The sequence below is a fragment of the Bos indicus x Bos taurus genome, chromosome 3 (genome assembly GCF_003369695.1).
Source record: "Bos indicus x Bos taurus breed Angus x Brahman F1 hybrid chromosome 3, Bos_hybrid_MaternalHap_v2.0, whole genome shotgun sequence".
In the NCBI taxonomy this organism is placed as follows: Eukaryota; Metazoa; Chordata; class Mammalia; order Artiodactyla; family Bovidae; genus Bos; species Bos indicus x Bos taurus.
This window is the reverse complement of record NC_040078.1, coordinates 117,742,008-117,760,756: the sequence shown is the minus strand read 5'-3', so window position 1 is coordinate 117,760,756 and position 18,749 is coordinate 117,742,008. Positions and strand designations below refer to the sequence as shown.

Here is an 18,749-nt window from a genome sequence, read left to right as displayed (position 1 = left end):
AAATATTTTTTATATACCTTTGAAATCATTCATAAAACAATGTCACTATAGGTTACGCAAACAACGCCAGAACCTTCGGACCACTGCGCCCAGGTGAGGGGCTCACAGGTGCGGACACCGCGCCCGGGTGAGGGGCTCACCGGTGCGGACACCGTGCCCGGGTGAGGGGCTCACAGGTGCGGACACCGCGCCCGGGTGAGGGGCACACCGGTGCGGACACCGCGCCCGGGTGAGGGGCACACCGGTGCGGATCGCTCTCCTCTTTCTTCTTTCATCTACTTTTCATAATGAAAACTTCTACACAACGGAAGGACATGAAACGAGGGAACCCAAGCAAGATAAAGAGACGGATGGAGAAGGTTCCAGGAGACCTCGGACCATCAAACGGCTGCGTCCCGGGAGGACCGAGTCTCCTCAGCCTGCATGGGAATGGGAGCAGGGAAAGACAGCGCTCGTGTTTTGAGAAAAAAATGGACAAATCTCTTGCTGAACTTTTCAATAGGCCTGAAAAGGCAAATGAGAACCACCAAGCCTGCGCACTCTCCCGGGACTCCCCGCGGCAACGCCGGCCGGCTGGCCTGGGAGCAGTCAGAGTGACGAGGCACAGCTTCAGTGGGAAGTGCTGGCCGGGGGTGGACGGGGACTGTGAGAGACGGCGCCACTGCACCTGGAGGCTTAAGGAACCCCAACGCCGGCTGCAAGCCCTGGATTCCGAGAGTCCAGGGACGGCCGGGGCGGGAGGACACCTGTGATGACGGGGACCTGGGGGGCGCAGGGACAGGCTCGAGGGAGGAAGGGCCTGCGAGGAGGGCCGCCCAAGCCCAGGGGGCCAGGACCACACCTGGGCACAGCAAGCGCTTGGGACTCGGCGCGTGGCCACCAGGTGGCACCAGGCTCCCCCTCATCTCCGCAAAGCTCTGGTCTGGGGCCCAGGTCAGGGCTCTGTGCTCCTTCAACGTGCAACTCCCATCATTTTCACAGCTGCACATAAAGGTCTACAAAGATCCATACAGTGCTAAAGAACTCTCTGACTTGACTTTAAACCCATCACGCCCTCTCAGCACAGCGCTGGCTCACCCTGACTGGGCTCTGCCAGCCGTGTAAGTGACCAGCACTAGAGCCATCGTGCACGGCACGCCTGTGACACGGCAGCCACTGCACGGATCCTCCAGGCACATCTTCTCACATCTGGCACCCATGAGGAGACACCGCTCAGTGAGCACACCCTGCGGCTCGCTCCAGGCCAGCGGGGTCGCGGGTCCGGGTCTGGAGGCGAGGTGCGTCCACGTGGGCCGCCCAGCTGCCTGCCCGGGGCAACCTCTCACTCCAGCTTCACCCCCTGGCCCACTCCCCTCTCCCGCAGCTCCGGGACCCCCGAGGGGCTGAGAAAAGCTCCCGCAGAAGTGAAATAAACCATCACGAGATGCGGCTGAATGGCACAACCCGTGTGGTCAGTGAGAACGGTGTGTCCATCCATAAGAAAGCACTCTGCCCCGATGTAGGTCATCCGTCCCCCACACTGCTCAAGACCCAGATAAACCGCACAGGGCTGACCTACTTGGAACAGAACAACCACGGATCGTCACTGCTGAACCGATGATGGAGCAGAAGGCTTGCACACACATCTCTTAGAACAGCAAAAAAATGAGGAAAGGCAGAATGCACACAACAACAGGCCTGCTGCTATTCCAGTTACAATCACTGAATGTTTACAGACCAGCTAGATCTGAGGCAAGCTCAGCCCAGAAAAACATTTACCTCTCCCTGAAGTCAAGATTTACACTATTTTCCCCCTTAAATGTCACTCAAGAATTGCCACACTGCTGAAGAACTGAGCTAAACATCGAAGAAGACAGCACGCAGTTGTCATCTCGGATGATCCCACTGAAATTCCGAATCTGCACATCTAACCTCACCGTACCAGCAGGGCGAGCACATGTGCACACGTCACGCTGCAGCCTCAAAAGTCAAGGGTGCGCCTCGGGGATGCCGTCCCCAGGAGCTCTGAGCAGGCACCTTAAAATATTTCCTGCGGCAAGGCCATGCTCGTGCCCAGTCGCATCCGACGCTGCAACCCCACGAGGCTCCTCTATCCAAGGGGGTTTCCAGGCAACAAGACTGGAACCGGCTGCCATTTCTGCCTCCGGAGGATCTCCCCAACCCAGGGATGGAACCCGCATTGCAGGCAGATTCTTTACCGCTGAGCCATGGGGGAAGCCCATTTATGGTGGAGCATTTGCTTAATAGAACAGGGCAGAGGAGTCTGGAGAAATGAAAGATAAGTCTCTATCTATCTACTCCATTTTGTAAAATTCCAGCAGCCAAGATAAAAGAAAGCACTTTGACTTAGATTCAGAAATGTCACACGTAAAAAGGCATGAAAAGGTTAACGTCAAGCTCAGTTACTCTTTTTCATTATAAAACTTAGCAGATTAAAGCAAACAGAATATCAAGTCATTTCGGGTCTTCAATACATTGTGAAAAGAATCGGATGAACATTAAAGTGGTGGGAATATTTCTTATCAAAGCAGTGAGGAATCTAAACTAAAGAATATATTTTTCTCACCTATTTCTGAAGTTGTAGTTTCCTGATCTGGTTCATTATTTAATCCAGGTACTACGGGGTCTAAAATTTTAGCTGAAACAACATTCTCCTTTCTTCCTGACATGAGATAGTTAACGACAGATTAAACTATTGCAAAGGCTTTTGTATCCGGTTGCTTTGGCTTGTTTGGATTTACAGGGGTTTCTGCCACGGTCACCAACTAGCTGTCCCGTCTACTCAATGGCCAGTTCTCTGTCTCCGCAGGATGCTGGTAAGACGCCCCCCTTGCCTGGCTTCAGGACACCCCTCTCCAAACTCGCCTCCACCTCGCTGGCCTGTGTCTCCTCTGCCAGAGTCGCCCCCTCCTCTCCGACCCTCGAATCCTGGGCGCGCTGCTCCTCAAGTCATGAGTCACTGCATGAAGGTCCTATGCTCCCCTGGAAATTCCCAGCTTCTTTTACGTTAACGCCGGCTTCTCCAGGTCTCTCCCTGAACCCCAGGCCACACACCCGCCTGTGCTCCCAACACTTCTACCCGGCTGTCTCACGGGTGCCTTGAACGTAATGCCTCCAGAACAGAATTCCTGGCCCAGCCACCCGATCCACCAACCAGCTTCTCCCAAAACTTTCCCCGCGTCCATAAACGACACCACCCAGGGTCAGGCTCCAGCCCTCAGGACTGACCCTCTCTCCAACTCCTCTCCTCGTGAACAGGTGCTGCCCACTGCACCAGCACGCCCATCACCCCACCCTGGTCTCAGCAGGGACCCTCGAGCCCCGCCATCACGGCCTGCCACCCGCACACAGCCTCAGCCCCTGGCGGCTCTCTGCCTCACTCCTGCTCCCTGCAGTTTTAATGGGGGCCCTTTCTCAAGCCTGGGCTGGTCTCCATCCTGCTGGACACCCCCAGGGGCTGCGTTCACACTTAAACAGTCCGCCCAGCAGACGCAGCCCCCGACGAACCCAGCCTGCCACTCAGGAGCCAGGTCTCCGATCACTTGCCCTCTCTCTGCTCCAGCCTCTCCACCCGGCTCCCAGGCTCACCAACAGGCAACGCTGTCCCAGCTATGGGCCTCTGGCCAGTCCTGGAGACCCGCAGCTCATGTGCTCAGCGACCCGAGCTGACTCTGTGCAGACACCCTGCCCCCCGCCCCTCACTCCTGTAAGCTTCCTTTCCCTTCAAAACTCTTTGCTAAACTAATAGGAAAGTGTACATCCTGACCTCTCCTTATTATCTAATAGAGGGTATACACCCTGACCTCTGCTTATTATCTAACAGAGGGTATATCCCCTGATCTCTCCTTATTGTCTAATAGAACGTGTACACCCTGACCTTTCCTTATTATCTAATACAGGGTATATACCCTGACCTCTCCTTATTATCTAACAGAAGGTGTACACCCTGACCTCTCCTTATTACCCAATAGAAAGTATACACCCTGCCATCTCCTTATTATCTAATAGAAGGTATACTCCCTGATCTCTCTTTCTTATCTGTCTTCTCCCTCTAGAGCAAACTCTCCATGAGGACAGGGACCCTACAGACATTTGCAGAACAATGGAAGGCTCCTGTGGACCACGGGCCAGGGCCTGATCCGTGGCAGGGAACCTTCACTTGGGGGTGGGGCGCCCTGTGGCTCAGACCCCAGGGTCGGCGGCCCCTCTGCCCTGCCCGACCCCGGCCGCCCGAGGGCAGTGCTCCAGCACCAGGGCCCCTCCCAGAGCCGAGCAGGTGCATCTCCGGGGCAGCAGCCACAGGGCTCTGTCTGCTTGGTGGCCAAGCAGAGGATCCGGCAGCTAAAGGTTTCAACTCACCAGTGAGCACTCTCAGCCTCCCCTGGGGCTCACTCTTACCGAACTGTTTCACGGCATGCTCCTTCTTAGCTTTACTGTAGGAAGAGTTACATTCTTTTTCAGGGGAGAGACTATTTTCACTGGTTCTAGAGTCCCTTCTTCCTGACATGAAATTGCACAATGAAAATATGTATTAATTGGTAATGCTGCATATTATTGAACAAATGAAATTAAAATGCATTCCCTAGCTGAAAGTGCTTCACTTTGCTACAATTCACTAGTTAAGAATAAGCAAAAAAAAAAAAAAAAAAAAAACTCATATTCTTAGGCAGAATGCTTTTTCGATCCTCTAGAGATTCTGGAATGGCTTTCAGATTCTGAGTATGTTCAACAAACGTGACACTCCCCCCACCCCCACCCTTCTAGTAAACTCAAGGCTTCTCTTCTCAGCAGGAACACAGAGCACCTGTGTCTCGCACACTTCCTGGGCGCCAGACACTTGCCCAAACGCTACCCGTTACAAGAGGGGGCAGTGCCAGCTGTGCCGGTTGAGGACCTGGGGTTATTAGGTCTGCGCTTGGTGAGTGGGCAGGGAAGAAAAAAAGTTCACCTATTTGTCAGTAGCTCAGTAGAGCTTAATGTTGTAAAGCCAGCAAATCTCTGATAACCAAATCTCTTAAAGACCACATAAAAGGAAATTTATGGTACAAGCTCACCAGTCAACCCAGATGCAAACACCCTGAGTTATTAGACGAGAAAAGCAGATGACATGACCGTCAGCTTAGAAAATGAAAAGAACCAATGCAACAACTCTCTATTAAGATTTGATACAGGCTAGATTGAAGACACAGCCACATAAATCAGTAAAGCTTCTATGTATTCCAACAATGATCACCAAAAAATTAATGAGGTGAAGAAGATAAACCATTTCCAGAAATCTGAAAACAAAACAACTGAGCGATCCCTGACTGGTGGACACACCCAAGCCCCGCACACAGGTCTCTGGAGAGGGAACCCCCCGTCTGACTTGAAAGCAGCAGGATCCAGGCATCCCAGGAACAAAGCCTAGGCTTCACCCAAGTGCAGGCACCTCCTGACAAGTCTGCTTCATGGGAGGTGGGAATCTCTGACTCATGGAACTCAAATGACTGGAAAATGTCTCTGCAATAATAAGCAAATAAAATGGCTTTGTATTTTTTTTTGAAAAGAAAAATGACAGGGCACTGACAGTGAAACAGAAGAGTAAAACGGAAACAGAAACAGCAGACTCCAGACCCCAAAAGGCCTGCGGGGAGAGTACAGAGCAGGCAAGAAGGCACCGCCAGTCAGGGGTGACCCTGGGGCACCCGGAGAGCGACCATGGGGACAAAGATCTTCATATCTCAAAACTCTGGGCAGACCACACAAACAGACTGGTACGGCATAAAAATCCCAGTGCATAAAAATTTAACACCTAGGCAAGTCAAAAACCAAACATAATCAGAATTAAAAACCTGAAAAGATACAAGAAACAGATACTTATTTAAAAACTGGCAACTATACAGTTCATGGAATTCTCCAGGCCATAATACTGGAGTGGGTAGCTTATCCCTTCTCCAGGGGATCTTCCCGACACAGGAATTGAACTGGGCTCTCCAACATTGCAGGCAGATTCTTTACCAACTGAGCTACCAGGGAAGCCAAAAAAACTGGCAGATGTCCCTAATGTTAAAGGAGTTCACGCGAATTAAGAGCACTCAGACTCTGAGTGCTTTCTGTCTATGAAAATCAGCAAAGGCTCAAAACAAATCCCGGAAGAAAGTATAAGGGAGAAGACTGGGACAGTGCCCACAGCAGCTGAAACCTCAGGACGTCCATACCAGCCCTCGTGCCAGGAATCACAGCTGGGAACCTGTCCCACAGAGATGGCCCGAAAGACAGAAGTTTCTGGCACAAAAACGTTCACTAACTCATTTATCAATGCCAAAGATTGACACGTACCATCTAAGTTTAATGTCTCAGCGAAGAATCTCAACTACTGCATCCTTGCTACACTTACTTTAAGGTTTACAATTTAGGGAAAAGATGACTCTCAGGAACAACTACTGCTCATTCAAAGCTACTCCATGCTTCCACTGAAAGCCTCCAGCACTGCTGGGCTCCATCTGTCCCTCCGCGCCCTGGACAGACTGACACTCTTTCCCTGGTGTGTCATAACAAGGCACCACCCTCGGGCAAACCCAGGCCAGGCTTGTCTGCTTCAGCTCCAGCTTTCAGAATGACCCCTAGGGACAATTTCTGCTCTTGTTTTAAACACTGTTTTAGACAGCCCGTAAAATAAACACCACCTGTCTAAGTGCAGGATGCTCTCCATGTCCACCCTATATCAGGACGAAACTAGCCTACCCATTCAGAAGAGTCAGAGAGACACGGAAGCCTAACAATCATATCTTTTAGATCAGAACATAGGTCTCCAGCAAAGAGGTGTCCTCTGTCCCTGGTGTCGTGAACTCACACACGTGTGCAGGTGCACACACGTGTGTGTGGGCGTGAAAGCCACACATCTGCATCATTTTTGCATGGTCTCTGTTCATGCCCTCCAAAGGCAAACCTGCTTTCTATCCACAGAAGCTTTTCCCTAGTGGATGCTGCAGTTAAGGCCAAGAGTCTAACACTTTCAGATACATTATGTGATACACTGTGCAGTACCTTCCACGGAATTCTTGGATCGCCGCTTTGACGTCTTTGTTGTCACTGACCCGGATGCTCTGGTGGGAATTTCAGTCTTTAAAAAAAAAAATGAAAAAAAATTAACTGATGCCCCACATAGCAACATCACGCATATGCATCATGAGCAGATGTATTATTCAAGCGCAAGGAAAGAGCCAATAGGAAACAGGACAACACCCAGATGCTCCGAGAGGGGAGCTGAAGGCAGTCAGGGCAGCAGGGCCTGAGCGTGGGGGTCAGAAGGAAGCTGAAACCTCCTTCACCCTAAGGCAGAATTCCACATTTTTTGTATAGCCCTAAAAAAGTCAGCCACTGACCATCCCTTGAGAATCACTGTCTTATCAGCTGAGTTTATGAGGACTTGACCTCTGTTGATACAAGCTTGAGTACTTCAGTGTGCTTATGAACAACTCTGAAAGTGCAAACCTACTCGATGTTGTCTAAACAGAGCAATAAACCACAGGAGATACCACAGGCCGACCCTCCGGCCGCTCATGCAGTTCCCCGCCCAACCCCTCTCTCAAGCCACCATGTGGAGCCCTAACCAACCCCACAGCGTCCACTCCACGCCTGTCCATCTTCCCTGTGGCTGCCCAGATACACTTATCGAGCTGCAGTTTGGATGATGAAGTAAGGGGGAGTCTAAACACCCCCAGGAGGGCATGGCCTGGACTGTACCCCATCCACGGGGAGCACAGTACAGGGTCCCCCCAGGCCAAGCGCAGCAGGATGGGCCCCTTGAGCCAGCCCTCCGTCCCCATCTGCCTGGTGACTTAATCCCCCAACACTGATCCGAAGAGCCACCCCACCCGCTCCCACACCATGACCCGGCCCCTCTGCATGCCACCCGTCACACCTGTCAAACAAAGGTTCAAGGAGGCCCTGGAGTCTGCCCCAGAAACCCAGAGGATGCACAGCCCCATCTACTTCACAGGCAGGAAACCACCACCACCGTTCCTCTTACAACTGAACCAACGTGGGCTCCCGCGCCTGAGGCCCCGGGCACCGAGAAGGACCACGCACAGCACGCCCTGTCTCAGCACAGCTACGGGTTTACATCTCTTAAAGTTATTTTTCAAATTTTACCTCTGTTTCGGCTTTGGGGTCTTTAAAAGATCCATCTGATAACTTTTTAGACATCTCTCCTGAGCTTGGTAACTGTAAAAAAAAAAATTCAAACTGTAGAATTACTCAAGACCATAACATCTAAAAAAGCATCGAGACACTTTCTCTAAGGCTGACAGACAGCAAGACAAACTGCTCATACAGGAGTACCACGTCGTGCCCCAGCCCAACCCCCAGCCCCAACCCCCAGCAGCGGCGGGTCAGCCAGGACCCCCACCAGGGGCGGCCAGAAGGCCACGGGTGTCAGAGGCAGGGCCCAGGGGTTGGGGGGGAGGGTGGAAACAGCAGGGAGCAGAGTCTTCCCCACGGTCCCTCCAACAGGCCAAGCTTCCCGCAAACATTTCAGGGACACACAGGGGATCTGGAGCGGAAAGGAGCTCAGACACCCAGAGCAACACTGCCCTGGTCCCAGCTTCCGAGAGGAAACCGCTCTCACTTCACGACAGAGCAAAGGCTTCAGACTCTGCAACAGGAATGCACTCTCAAGACAAACACGACGTGAAACCTGTAAGAGGTTAAATCAACACCTTAGGAAGCCTGGCGCTTAAGTCAACTCTCTGACACAGGTCAACATAAGGAGAAGGGACACAGTTGCTGAGATTTTCCTCCATGAAAAGCGATGGGTGCCTGCTCAATATTTCAACAATTCAGTGTCCTCGAGACTTCATTATGAAGTAGCAGACTGCATCCGAAGCAGTTCCTGTGTGGGCCGGGCTCCATGCCCGGGTCCCCCGCCCACAGCACACAGCTGCCCACAGACACGCAAGGAGGGAGCAGCCCGACATGGCCACTCCGACCTCACACCTCCACCGCCACACAGGGACACACTTGGGGGTTCACAGGCTAAGAACATCTCACGAGTGTCTCTTCTACATCAAGAGATCCAATCAGACCACCCGGCAGGACCCAGGTGAGAGCCATCTCCTCCTCCCAGAGCTGCCCTCACAGAAGCCTCGCAGCTCGGGCCTCTGGGGGGCTCCCGGGGGAGAGCGCAGCCTGCCCCCCCCCATAAAACCCTGCTCCACAGAGGAGCCCCAGATGGACACAGAGGAGCCGGGCCAGCAGGATCACCAAGACAGGTCTGTGCACACCCACTCAGGCCAAGCATGACCAGCTGGGAGCAGGATGGGTCCCATCACCCTGTCTCAGATGCCTACTCAGTGCAGCACAGCCCGGTGTCCACCCATAGCAGCAGGCACACCACCAGGAACCCCGGGACACATCACAGGGGGGACCCTGGGTCTGAAGGCCTGGACGGCAGAGAAGGTGCCCAGGCAGGACACAGCAAAATGCACAAGAATGTCTGAGCACCACAAAAACCCAGGTCAGAGGAAAAGACTTTCCTTAGACCCCATTTAGGAGAAGGCAATGGCACCCCACTCCAGTGTTCTTGCCTGGAGAATCCCAGGGACGGGGCAGCCTTGTGGCTGCCGTCTATGGGGTCACACAGAGTCGGACACGACTGAAGTGGCTTAGCAGACCCCATTTAAACAGAGGCAAAAATGGGGGGGTGGGGGGCGGGGGCGAGGGGTGTCTCAGTTTTTACAACACATACAGCATGGTGAGCTAACTCATGGTGAGGACTTCTGGACGCTCCTGGGGGACCCCAAGGTTCCAGGTGGCACACTAACATTACCAACAGAACCACCAGAAGACCAGCTTCCAGGCCTGGCGCTGGGCTGGTCCTAGGGGCCCGCTCACCTCCCAGAGCCACACCCCTGGGATGCCAAGTCACAAAACCAGATGGCCATCGCAGCAGGACAGAGGGGGGCTCAGCCTGGCCCCTTGCCACCTGCCACCCCCTAGGGTGGACCTTGAAGTGGTCCAGACCTCAGCTTCCTCCTTCCCAGTGGCTGGAGAGTTTCCAGGGCCTAGCCAGGACACTTTACAGTTATGCGACGTCCCCCAAGAATCAGAGTCCGCGATGCCAGCCCTGATAGGAGGCTTACCCTATCTACAGAGTCTCCAAAACAACCTGAACATCTAGGGAAACAACAATAAAAACCACTGCCTGAAACCAAGCGAATTTGCTGGAAAATCCTAAATTTACCTGAGAACTTGAATTGAGCAGGAATTCAGTAAGCTGGGGTCTCGCTGTACTGACCTGGCTAATGCCTCAGAGACTTAGAAAGCGGCCCTCACCCTGAATGCAGGCGGCCAGGCCCACAGCCCGGGGGAGCCCCCCCACACAGAGGGCGGCCTAGGAACAGCTCACAAGGTCGCGGGGTCGCGCTCCCAAGGAAAACACCCGACACGTGTGCACGTGGCAGACAACACCCTCGGGTTCTGCAAGGACTCCGGGCTGGCCGTGATTTTAGGGGGGTGACATAAGAAATGCGGTTTCCCCGAGGAGCCCGCGCCCTGTGCTGGCGGCCGGCGGAGCAGCCCCGGGGCCCGCACCTTCTTCTCGGGCCGGTCAAGCTCGCGGATTCGCTGGGGCTCGGGGTCCCTGCAGAGCTCCCCGTTGCGCAGCCGCCGGCGCTCCCGCTCCCGCTCCCGCTCCTTGCCGCGCTCCTTCTCCTTCCCGCCCTCGCTCCGGCGCTCCGCGTCCTTGTCGCGCTCCCGGGGGCCGCGGTCCCGGTCCCTCTCCCTGTCCGGCCGCGCCCGGTTCTTGGCGCGCTCGCGGTCCGCTTCGCGGTGCTTGTCTCGCTCCGGCTCTTTATGTCTGTCCCGCTCATTCTCCTTGGCCTTGGCCTTGTCCCTTTCCTTCTCTCGGGGTTTGCTTTCTTCCTTTAAGTCCTCTTTCTGTTTCTGATCTCTGCTTGTACTTCTCTCCTTTAGTTCAGAATTTCCTCTATCCTGGAAAATAAAAAGCCAAGTAACAGCATCACTTACAAATTATCTACCTGAACCACAAAAGGCCCCGCTCTTTTAGACACACGTAACCTGCATTCACCTCTTTGTCTTTCTGGACCCTGGACTCGTCTTCCCTCACGTTCTTATTATCCAGTTCCTGCGGTTTGGACGTCAGTGAGGGCCGTCCTTTCGTGTCTCCCTTCTCTCCGGCCAACACCCTCTTCACCGCGTCGTCACTGGAGAGCTGGTCCCAACAGGAGGAGAGAAAACGCAAGGTTGCAATGAAATCAGTACACTTAATACACAAGCGTCAGCAAAGACTGCTCATCAAACGGACTCTCTGTCTCCTAAAGGAAATGAATTTTATCACAGACAATGTACAGCATTGCCTAGAACTGTCCCCTCCAGCATTTCCAGTCCTTAACACCAGAGTCCACTCAAGCCAAGCGAACCCCACTTCCCTCCACCCAAGCTGCCAAGCGTGGCCGTGTGTGCTGTCAAGGACGTAGAGCTGCCCCACACCTCTCACAGAGCCACAGAGGCCGGCCTAAGGAACGATCTCACTGGAGCCCCGTCAGATGCCAAAATCCCCTGGGCAGTCAGCGCCCCAGACTGCCTGCCCCCGGAGTCCTGGACACCTTGGTCAGGCTTCCCCCTTGCCCACACACTGCCTCTTTCCGCAAGCCTGTGCCGAGTGCCCGTCGCACGCCGGGAACTAGACCAAGGGCCAAGGCCACGCTGCGCACCAGCAAGACGGCCAAACACAACCACCAAGACGGTGCAGTGTGCCAGGGGACCATGACGGGGACCCCGGGAGGAGCAGCCGACCCCACAGGCTGCGGGGAAGGCATCTCGGCCCTGAAAAACCGGCAGCGTGAGCGAGGGAGCGGGCAGGGCAGGAGACCTGGGGGCAGGCACCAGGGGGCGCTGAGAGCCGAGGACCCGAGGGGCGGGGCTTCGCGAGGCGCCCGGGGCGGGGGCAGAGGATTCAGCAGAATCTCTTGTCAGATCTCTTCTGGAAAGGGAGCGTGGAGCAGGATCTGGGGCAGCTGAGTCGCCAAGCCTTGGACCCACCGGGCGGGGTTCTCCTGCGGCCCCAGTAGCCAGTCTGACCCCACTCCCCACTCCCTGCCTGCCGTGTGGGCTGGAGCCCGCCTCTCCCACCACGGCAGCGGAAGGCGAGCCCCCGGCCTCCAGCCCATTACTTCCATCAAGGGCTGTGTTTGCCACGCCCCTGACAAAGGTCCAGCTCTGCTCCACTGGGGGCTACTCAGATCCCAGGAAGGAGGAGAGTCCCAGGGAAGATATCCTCCAACGGCCCCAGAGGGATGGCAAGGCCAGAGAGGCCCGGATTCCAGCCGGTGGTGAGGACCCCAGGAAATCCGGCCCCCTCACGAGCGCATGGGGGGAGTGGGGGGGTTTCTCGGAAGGCAGCAGAGCTCTGCATACACTCCTGCAGGGAGAGGGAGGGGGGGACGGGAAGCGGGAAGGGGGCTGGAAAGGCCCGCAGAGAACAGGGACACCCTGTAAACCTCACAGACGGAGAGAAACAGCTCCTCCAGCCACTCCGGCCACCCGAGCTGGAAACAGTTACAGGCCCTGAAAGGGGGCCCAAGAGGAGAAGCAGCGCCGGGCTTCAGAGGCTGGGCGCACAGCCTCCAGCCATGTGCCCCAGGCAGGGCGCCCGAGGTGCCCCCACTGCACACCGACAGCTCGGGAAACCTGCACCCGGCACTCGCTCGTCTGTTCACTGCAGAGCTTTACACCATGGCTGATAACTCCCAGGTTCCAGGAGAGGGGGGATCGGACTGCGAGGACAGGGCTAAAGCCCACTCCTCCAATGCTGCCCACTGCCCGGGGTGGCCCGCCTGGTCGCCCTCCCAGGCGTGTCACCCTCCCGGGTGTGCACAGCTCCCAGCTCTGGGGCAGGTGGCGCTACCTTGCTGAGACAGCACTTTCCAATTCTCTGCAGCAGCTCGTTGGTCCTCTCGGGCTCGTGCCCTGCCACAATCCGAGTTGGTTTCGCCGACAGCGGCTCTCCAGAGACAATGACCACCACGTCTATGGCCTTCTGCAGGAAGCTAATTTTTGCATCTTTATCCTGAAAGATATCCATTTGAAACACAGATATTAAAATATTTGAAAAAGAGCTTGCACTATCCTGAGCATGTTCAACAGGCCCAGTTTCCTGTTTGGACAAAAAGCTATTTTTAGGTGTGTCGGATTTAGAACTCCTGACTCTTTATACCCACTACCACCAAATAAAAGTTTGGTGATGGGCTAGCACCCACCTCCGGAACACTAGCTGTGTTTCTGAAGGCTGACACAGCGTGCCATGCAGCTGCTGGAGGAAGCTGAGCTGAGGAGAGTGCTAGGCGCTCCCGGAGCCACCAGCCTCCTGCTCCAGCCCCAGAGCACAGCTTCTGAAGTCCCCGGGGAGAGCGCCTCCCACCTACCTTGACATTGTCGGACTTCATCTCGACGTCCGTGTAGAGGCCCTTCATGAAGCCAGTCATCCTGATCACCTTCAAAAGAAAAGGCAAGGCCACGGTCGGCACCCCAGGACAGCCCGGGGCTCAGCCGCACCCACCACCCCACACTGAGGGCACCCGGCTCTGTCCACACCCAGCCATCCTCCATCTGCTGATATGACACACATTCCAGCGTCTGCCACATGCGGGGGCCTCGTCCTAGGCAGAGTCCGCCTGATCCTCATGGAAGTCAATCTGGCTGCGAGGACAGGTAAATACGATGGACCTGCAGGGCGCTAAGTGGGCACAGGATCTCCCCTGATCCAAGTGCAGGATGTCTGGGAACACTTCCCAGAGCAAAGCCTATCCAAGCTGAGACTGGAGAAGAACTGGGGGAGCATGTGCCAGGCCAGAGAAACAGTCCCACAAGGTCCGGGGCCAAGCGGGTCCGTTCAAGGGGCAGATGGCCTTTGACAGGAGGGGCCTAAGGCCAGGGAGCCAGCAGGGGCCTGACCCAGGTGGCCTTCAAAGCCATTAGGAAATACAGACTCAGCCTCAGGACCACATGGAGGCCCCGAGAGGTCCAAAAGCAGAAACAGGCATCTTTTGAGGGTCGCTCAGAGCAGTGGAAAGCAAGGATCTGGGGAAGAAAGGGGACTTGCTGGCCTGGGTTTCTCCGCACCACTGCATCAATCGCTTCCTGGGACCCTGCAGGGGGGACTGGGGGGAGGGGGTGGTCTGTTGCCACATCACCCTTTTTTGCTCCCCTCACCACTCCCTCTCCCCAGTCAACCTGGACCTCCCAGCTACCCCTCAGGTTTGGTGATGCTTTCTGCCCCTCCCCACCCCCAGACACACCAGGGTCCTCTCAGACCACTGGTTCTCCTGTGGCAGGTCACTATAAAGTCAATGCAATGGGTAGCAGTAAGCCTATTTTTAAAAAATAAAACCGATCGGAAAATATCAGACTGCATCCGTATGTGGTAAGGGTGAATATGCCTATAAGTGTGTGTCCTGGCAGATATAAAGAGTACTTATCACCATAAGACATGCTTTAAAAGAAAAGAACAGACAGTGGCACACTAATACCAAGTTCCTTCTTTAAGACCAAGCTGCAACTGGCTAGCTATACTTCTCAAACCGCTCAACAGCTATGCTGTTATTTCCCCTATAAGACAGGTTGAACATTACGAGTTGTTATTGGGTCATTAAGTTGTGCCCGACTCTGCAACCCCCACGACTGCAGCACGCCAGGCTTTCCTGTATCAAACGGAATATTAAGAGCATCTAATATTCCTAGAATTTCTTCATTTTGCTCCTTTTGAAGTTTTTCTAGTGTGCTGACAGTATAAACTTGTGAGCAATCATTTCCAGCAACAAGAGGCATTAATTTCACAGGATCAATGCTTCAAGTTATGAAAGATACGGAGTTAGCTTAGCAGTAACTAAAACTCTAAAATATGGCAATTTGAACACTATACTCAGGGGTAGTAAAGAATTTTGCTAAGAGAATCGCCATGTACTATTTGAAAACGCTTTCCATATGTCAGTTGTTCTAACATCTTTATCAAATAAGTGGCAATTAACATACTTATGTTTACACAGGTAGAGAAATTACTTTTGACCTTCAGTTCAGTTCAGTCAGTTGTGTCTGACTCTTTTCTACCCCATGAATCGCAGCACGCCAGGCCTCCCCGTCCATCACCAACTCCCAGAATTCACCCAAACTCTTGTCCATCAAGTCGGTGATGCCATCTAGCCGTCTCATCCTCTGTTGTCCCCTTCTCCTCCTGCCCCCAATCCCTCCCAGCATCAGAGTCTTTTCCAATGAGTCAACTCTTCGCATGAGGTGGCCAAAGTATTGGAGTTTCAGCTTTAGCATCAGTCCTTCCAAAGAACACCTAGGACTGATCTTTAGAATGGACTGGTTGGATCTCCTTGCAGTCCAAGGGACTCTCAAGAGTCTTCTCCAACACCACAGTTCAAAAGCATCAATTCTTTGGTGCTCAGCTTTCTTCACAGTCCAACTTTTGACCTTAGATTAGCAAAAAAGCAGACCAGTGGATCCCAGTGGAGAACACTGAACTCCTTCCCCACAGTCTAGCTACCTGGCAACGGAGTCGATTCCTGCCTGAACGCTCCTCCCCTCTCCAACCTTGCAGGAGGTGGGGACAGCAGCCACCATGATAATCCCACACCAGGACCCACAGAAAGATGTAGCCCCCCCAGCCTCTTTCCTGGCTTTCTGGTTTCAGTGAGCAAACAGGACTAACACAGAAAATTGAAGTGTCTGGCTGGGACAGCAACCGGTGCAGTCAGCCACTCACCTCCTGGCTAAGTGACTGGATCCCTCCTGGGTCAGAGGACACCACCTGCCCATTTCACAGGAAGAGGTGAGGCCACTCAAGGCCTGGCTCCCCCTAGAGGCTCCCTACACAGCCCTGTCCCACCAGGCTCTCCACACAGCCTTGTCCCTTCCCAGACACTGTCCAGGGCGGTCTAGGTGCTGCACTAGCTTAGGAGGAGAACAAGGAGGCCAGTCAAGACAGCCCTGGGGATGTGGGTCAGTTTTGAGAGTTTTAAGCACAGCTTATAAGCACAGAGAGGTCCATATCATAAGCTAAGAGAGCAAAGACAAGTAAAGCACGTTTGTGGAAGAGTAAGATGCTGAACCTGTTGGAAGGACCGAGAAGTGAAGTTTGAGGATCAACATGGGCAAGAATAGGAGCCTGGGACACCTGCAAGGTGAACCTGATTCCTGAAGCCCAGAGAGCAGGCCTGGGTTCCCAAGGGCAACCCCACACTCGGGCGCACCATGGAAATGGGCGCTGGCACTGGAGTCACAGGAGCCGTGACTGACTCCATTCAGCAGTGACGTTTGCTGTGCACCTTCTGTGTACCGTGCCCGGGATGTGCCAACAAACAAGTCTCCATCACTCAGGAACCCTCCACCAGCGGGCAAGAGAGTGAGACAACTAATCTCAAGGCATGCTCTGCCATCGATCAGCAAATACAGCCCTGCTCTTTTATAGTTATATCCTTCCAGGTCCCCCAACAACCACCTTCAATAAGTCCACCCACAGGCATTAATTAAACATCCAATATGGGGAAGAGCTGACTCATTGGAAAAGACCCTGATGCTGGGAGGGATTGGGGGCAGGAGAAGGGGATGACAGAGGATGAGATGGTTGGATGGCATCACTGACTCAATGGACATGAGTTTGACCAAGCTCCGGGAGATGGTGAAGGACAGGGAAGCCTGGCGGTGCTGCATGCAGTCCATGGGGTTGCGAAGAGTCGGTCAGGACTTAGCGACGGAACAACAATGGGGTGACCACAGCAGGAGCAGGTGGAGGGAATCTTGGGTGGGGCGCTAAGAAAAAAATAATGTCCTTCTGCTGGGATTTGTAAACACTCTCCATCTGCCAGACGCTGCAAGGGAAAAAGAGTCTCAGAAACAGCCCTGCCGGGCTGAGTGGAAGATCTGCTCTAAGAAGAGTAGGGCAGGACGGAAGACATAAGAATGCTCCCCAAGAGCCGGGACACTCCCGGGAAAGGTAGCCCAGGGGATCATCCGTCCCGCCGAGGCCGGGCTCCTCGAGCAGCGTCAGCGCTCGGCGATGCGAGGTCCGATCCCGACGCCAGCTTTGGTCCGAACCCCCCAGCCCCCGCCCCCCGCCCCAACACCGACCTCCGATCCGCATCCCGGAACCCGGGCCCCGACCCCCAGACCTGCACCCTAGCCCGCACCCCGACACCCCACATGGGCCCCGACCCCCGGACCTGCACCCTAGCCCGCACCCGGTCCGCGCACGGGGACCCGGCCCAGACCGCAGTTCCGATCCCGGCCCGGCGCTCACCTCCGTGATGATGTCGTGCAGGTAGCGGAACGGGGGCTTGTTCAGCAGCTTCTCGGTCAGCGGCGGCCTCCGGATCACCTTGCCCAGAGCCTCCTGCGTCCGCTTCACCACCGCCGCGTTCATGGCCGCGCCCCGCCGGCCGCAGAGCCTAAGCCCGGCTCCCGGGCCGCCGCCGGCCCCGCCGCCGCCGCCGCCGCTGCCCGCTCCGGCCTCGACGCGCCGCTCGGGTTCCCATCCCACAGTGCACCGGAGTCCGCCCAGGCGCGTGCGCCGGGCCGCGGCCCTCGGTCGCCAGGGGTGGCGCGACCTTAGCAACGGACGCGCCGCGGGGCCCCGCCCCCTGCTCGGCTGCGCGCGCACGCGGAGGCGCCGATGTGGGTGGGGCTGCGTGCCCGCGGAGTGACGGCGCCCAGGCCCGCCCCTCCAAGCCCCAGCTCAAGGAAGAAGCTTCTCCGCGCGCGACTGAGGAAACCGCCGGAGGACTGGGCGACGGCCACAGCACTTCCGGATTCCCGGTGCCTTTTTCTCAGGTTTAAGGCGAACTGGACTGAGTGCTCTCGAAAAACATGCCCTTTCCTGTATGCTACTTAATACGGCTTCCTGAGCGAGTACTAATGTCTCTGCTAGCAGCCGAGACGTTACTTTGCCAACAAAGGTCCGTCGACTCAAAGTATGGTTTTTCCAGTATTCGTGTATGGATGTGAGAGTTGGACTCCAAAGAAAGCTGAGCGCGGAAGAATCGATGCTTTTGAACTGTGGTGTTGGGAAAAGACTCTTAAGAGTCCCTTGGACTGCAAGGAGATCAAACCAGTCCATCTTGAAGGAAATCGGTCCTGAATATTCATTGGAAGGACTGATGCTGAAGCTGAAACTCCAATATTTTGGCCACCTGATATGAAGATCTGACTCATTTGAAAAGATCCTGGTTCTGGGAAAGATTGAAGGCAGGAGGAGAAAGGTATGACAGGATGAGATGGTTGGATGGCATCACTGACCCAATGGACATGAGTTTGAGTAAGGTCTGGGAGTTGGTGATGGACAGGGAGGCCTGGCATGCTGCAGTCCATGGGGTCGCAAAAAGTCGGACACGGCTGAGTGACTGTAATGAACTGAGTGAGTAACTCCTTTTCTCTGAGTCTCTGTTTCTATAAAGCAGGAGAATCTGTGCCAGCCTACCTAACTCCCAGGGAGGTGAGGACCAAACGATGTGCCAGGGCTCTGTAACCAGCACAAAGCTACACCTTTGTTCTACCCGGTGTTCGTGGTTGTGTCCCATCTGTCTTCCGTCCACCACGCACAGGCACTCAGTAGATCCTTTCCACGCTTTGTGGTCTCTTTTTTAGTTCTTCTCTTGGATACCTTTGGGCTTCCCTGGTGGCTCAGATGGTAAAGAACACCTGCAGTGCAGGAGACCTGGGTTCAATCCCTGGGTTTGGAAGATCCCTCGAAG

The 18,749-nt window shown here is 54.8% G+C and overlaps 1 protein-coding gene across 4 annotated transcripts in view; it reads right to left on the bottom strand.

The window, feature by feature from the left end:
• Nucleotides 1–17,576, bottom strand: part of TRAF3IP1 (TRAF3 interacting protein 1) — a 60,353-nt gene extending 42,777 nt beyond the window's left edge. Inside the window, exons 1-8 of one of the 4 annotated variants that reach the window (XM_027538095.1) lie at nucleotides 17,300–17,576; nucleotides 13,425–13,493; nucleotides 12,908–13,069; nucleotides 11,069–11,212; nucleotides 10,573–10,971; nucleotides 8,134–8,205; nucleotides 7,027–7,102; nucleotides 2,567–2,662 (exon numbers count right to left, since the gene is read on the bottom strand). In XM_027538095.1, coding sequence (XP_027393896.1) covers nucleotides 2,567–2,662; nucleotides 7,027–7,102; nucleotides 8,134–8,205; nucleotides 10,573–10,971; nucleotides 11,069–11,212; nucleotides 12,908–13,069; nucleotides 13,425–13,493; nucleotides 17,300–17,422 — 1,141 coding nt within the window. In that variant the 5' untranslated portion in view covers nucleotides 17,423–17,576. The remainder of the gene's footprint in view (nucleotides 1–2,566; nucleotides 2,663–7,026; nucleotides 7,103–8,133; nucleotides 8,206–10,572; nucleotides 10,972–11,068; nucleotides 11,213–12,907; nucleotides 13,070–13,424; nucleotides 13,494–17,299) is intronic. The other 3 variants (XM_027538094.1, XM_027538093.1, XM_027538092.1) reach the window with 3 other exon arrangements.
• Nucleotides 17,577–18,749: the final 1,173 nt, after the last annotated feature.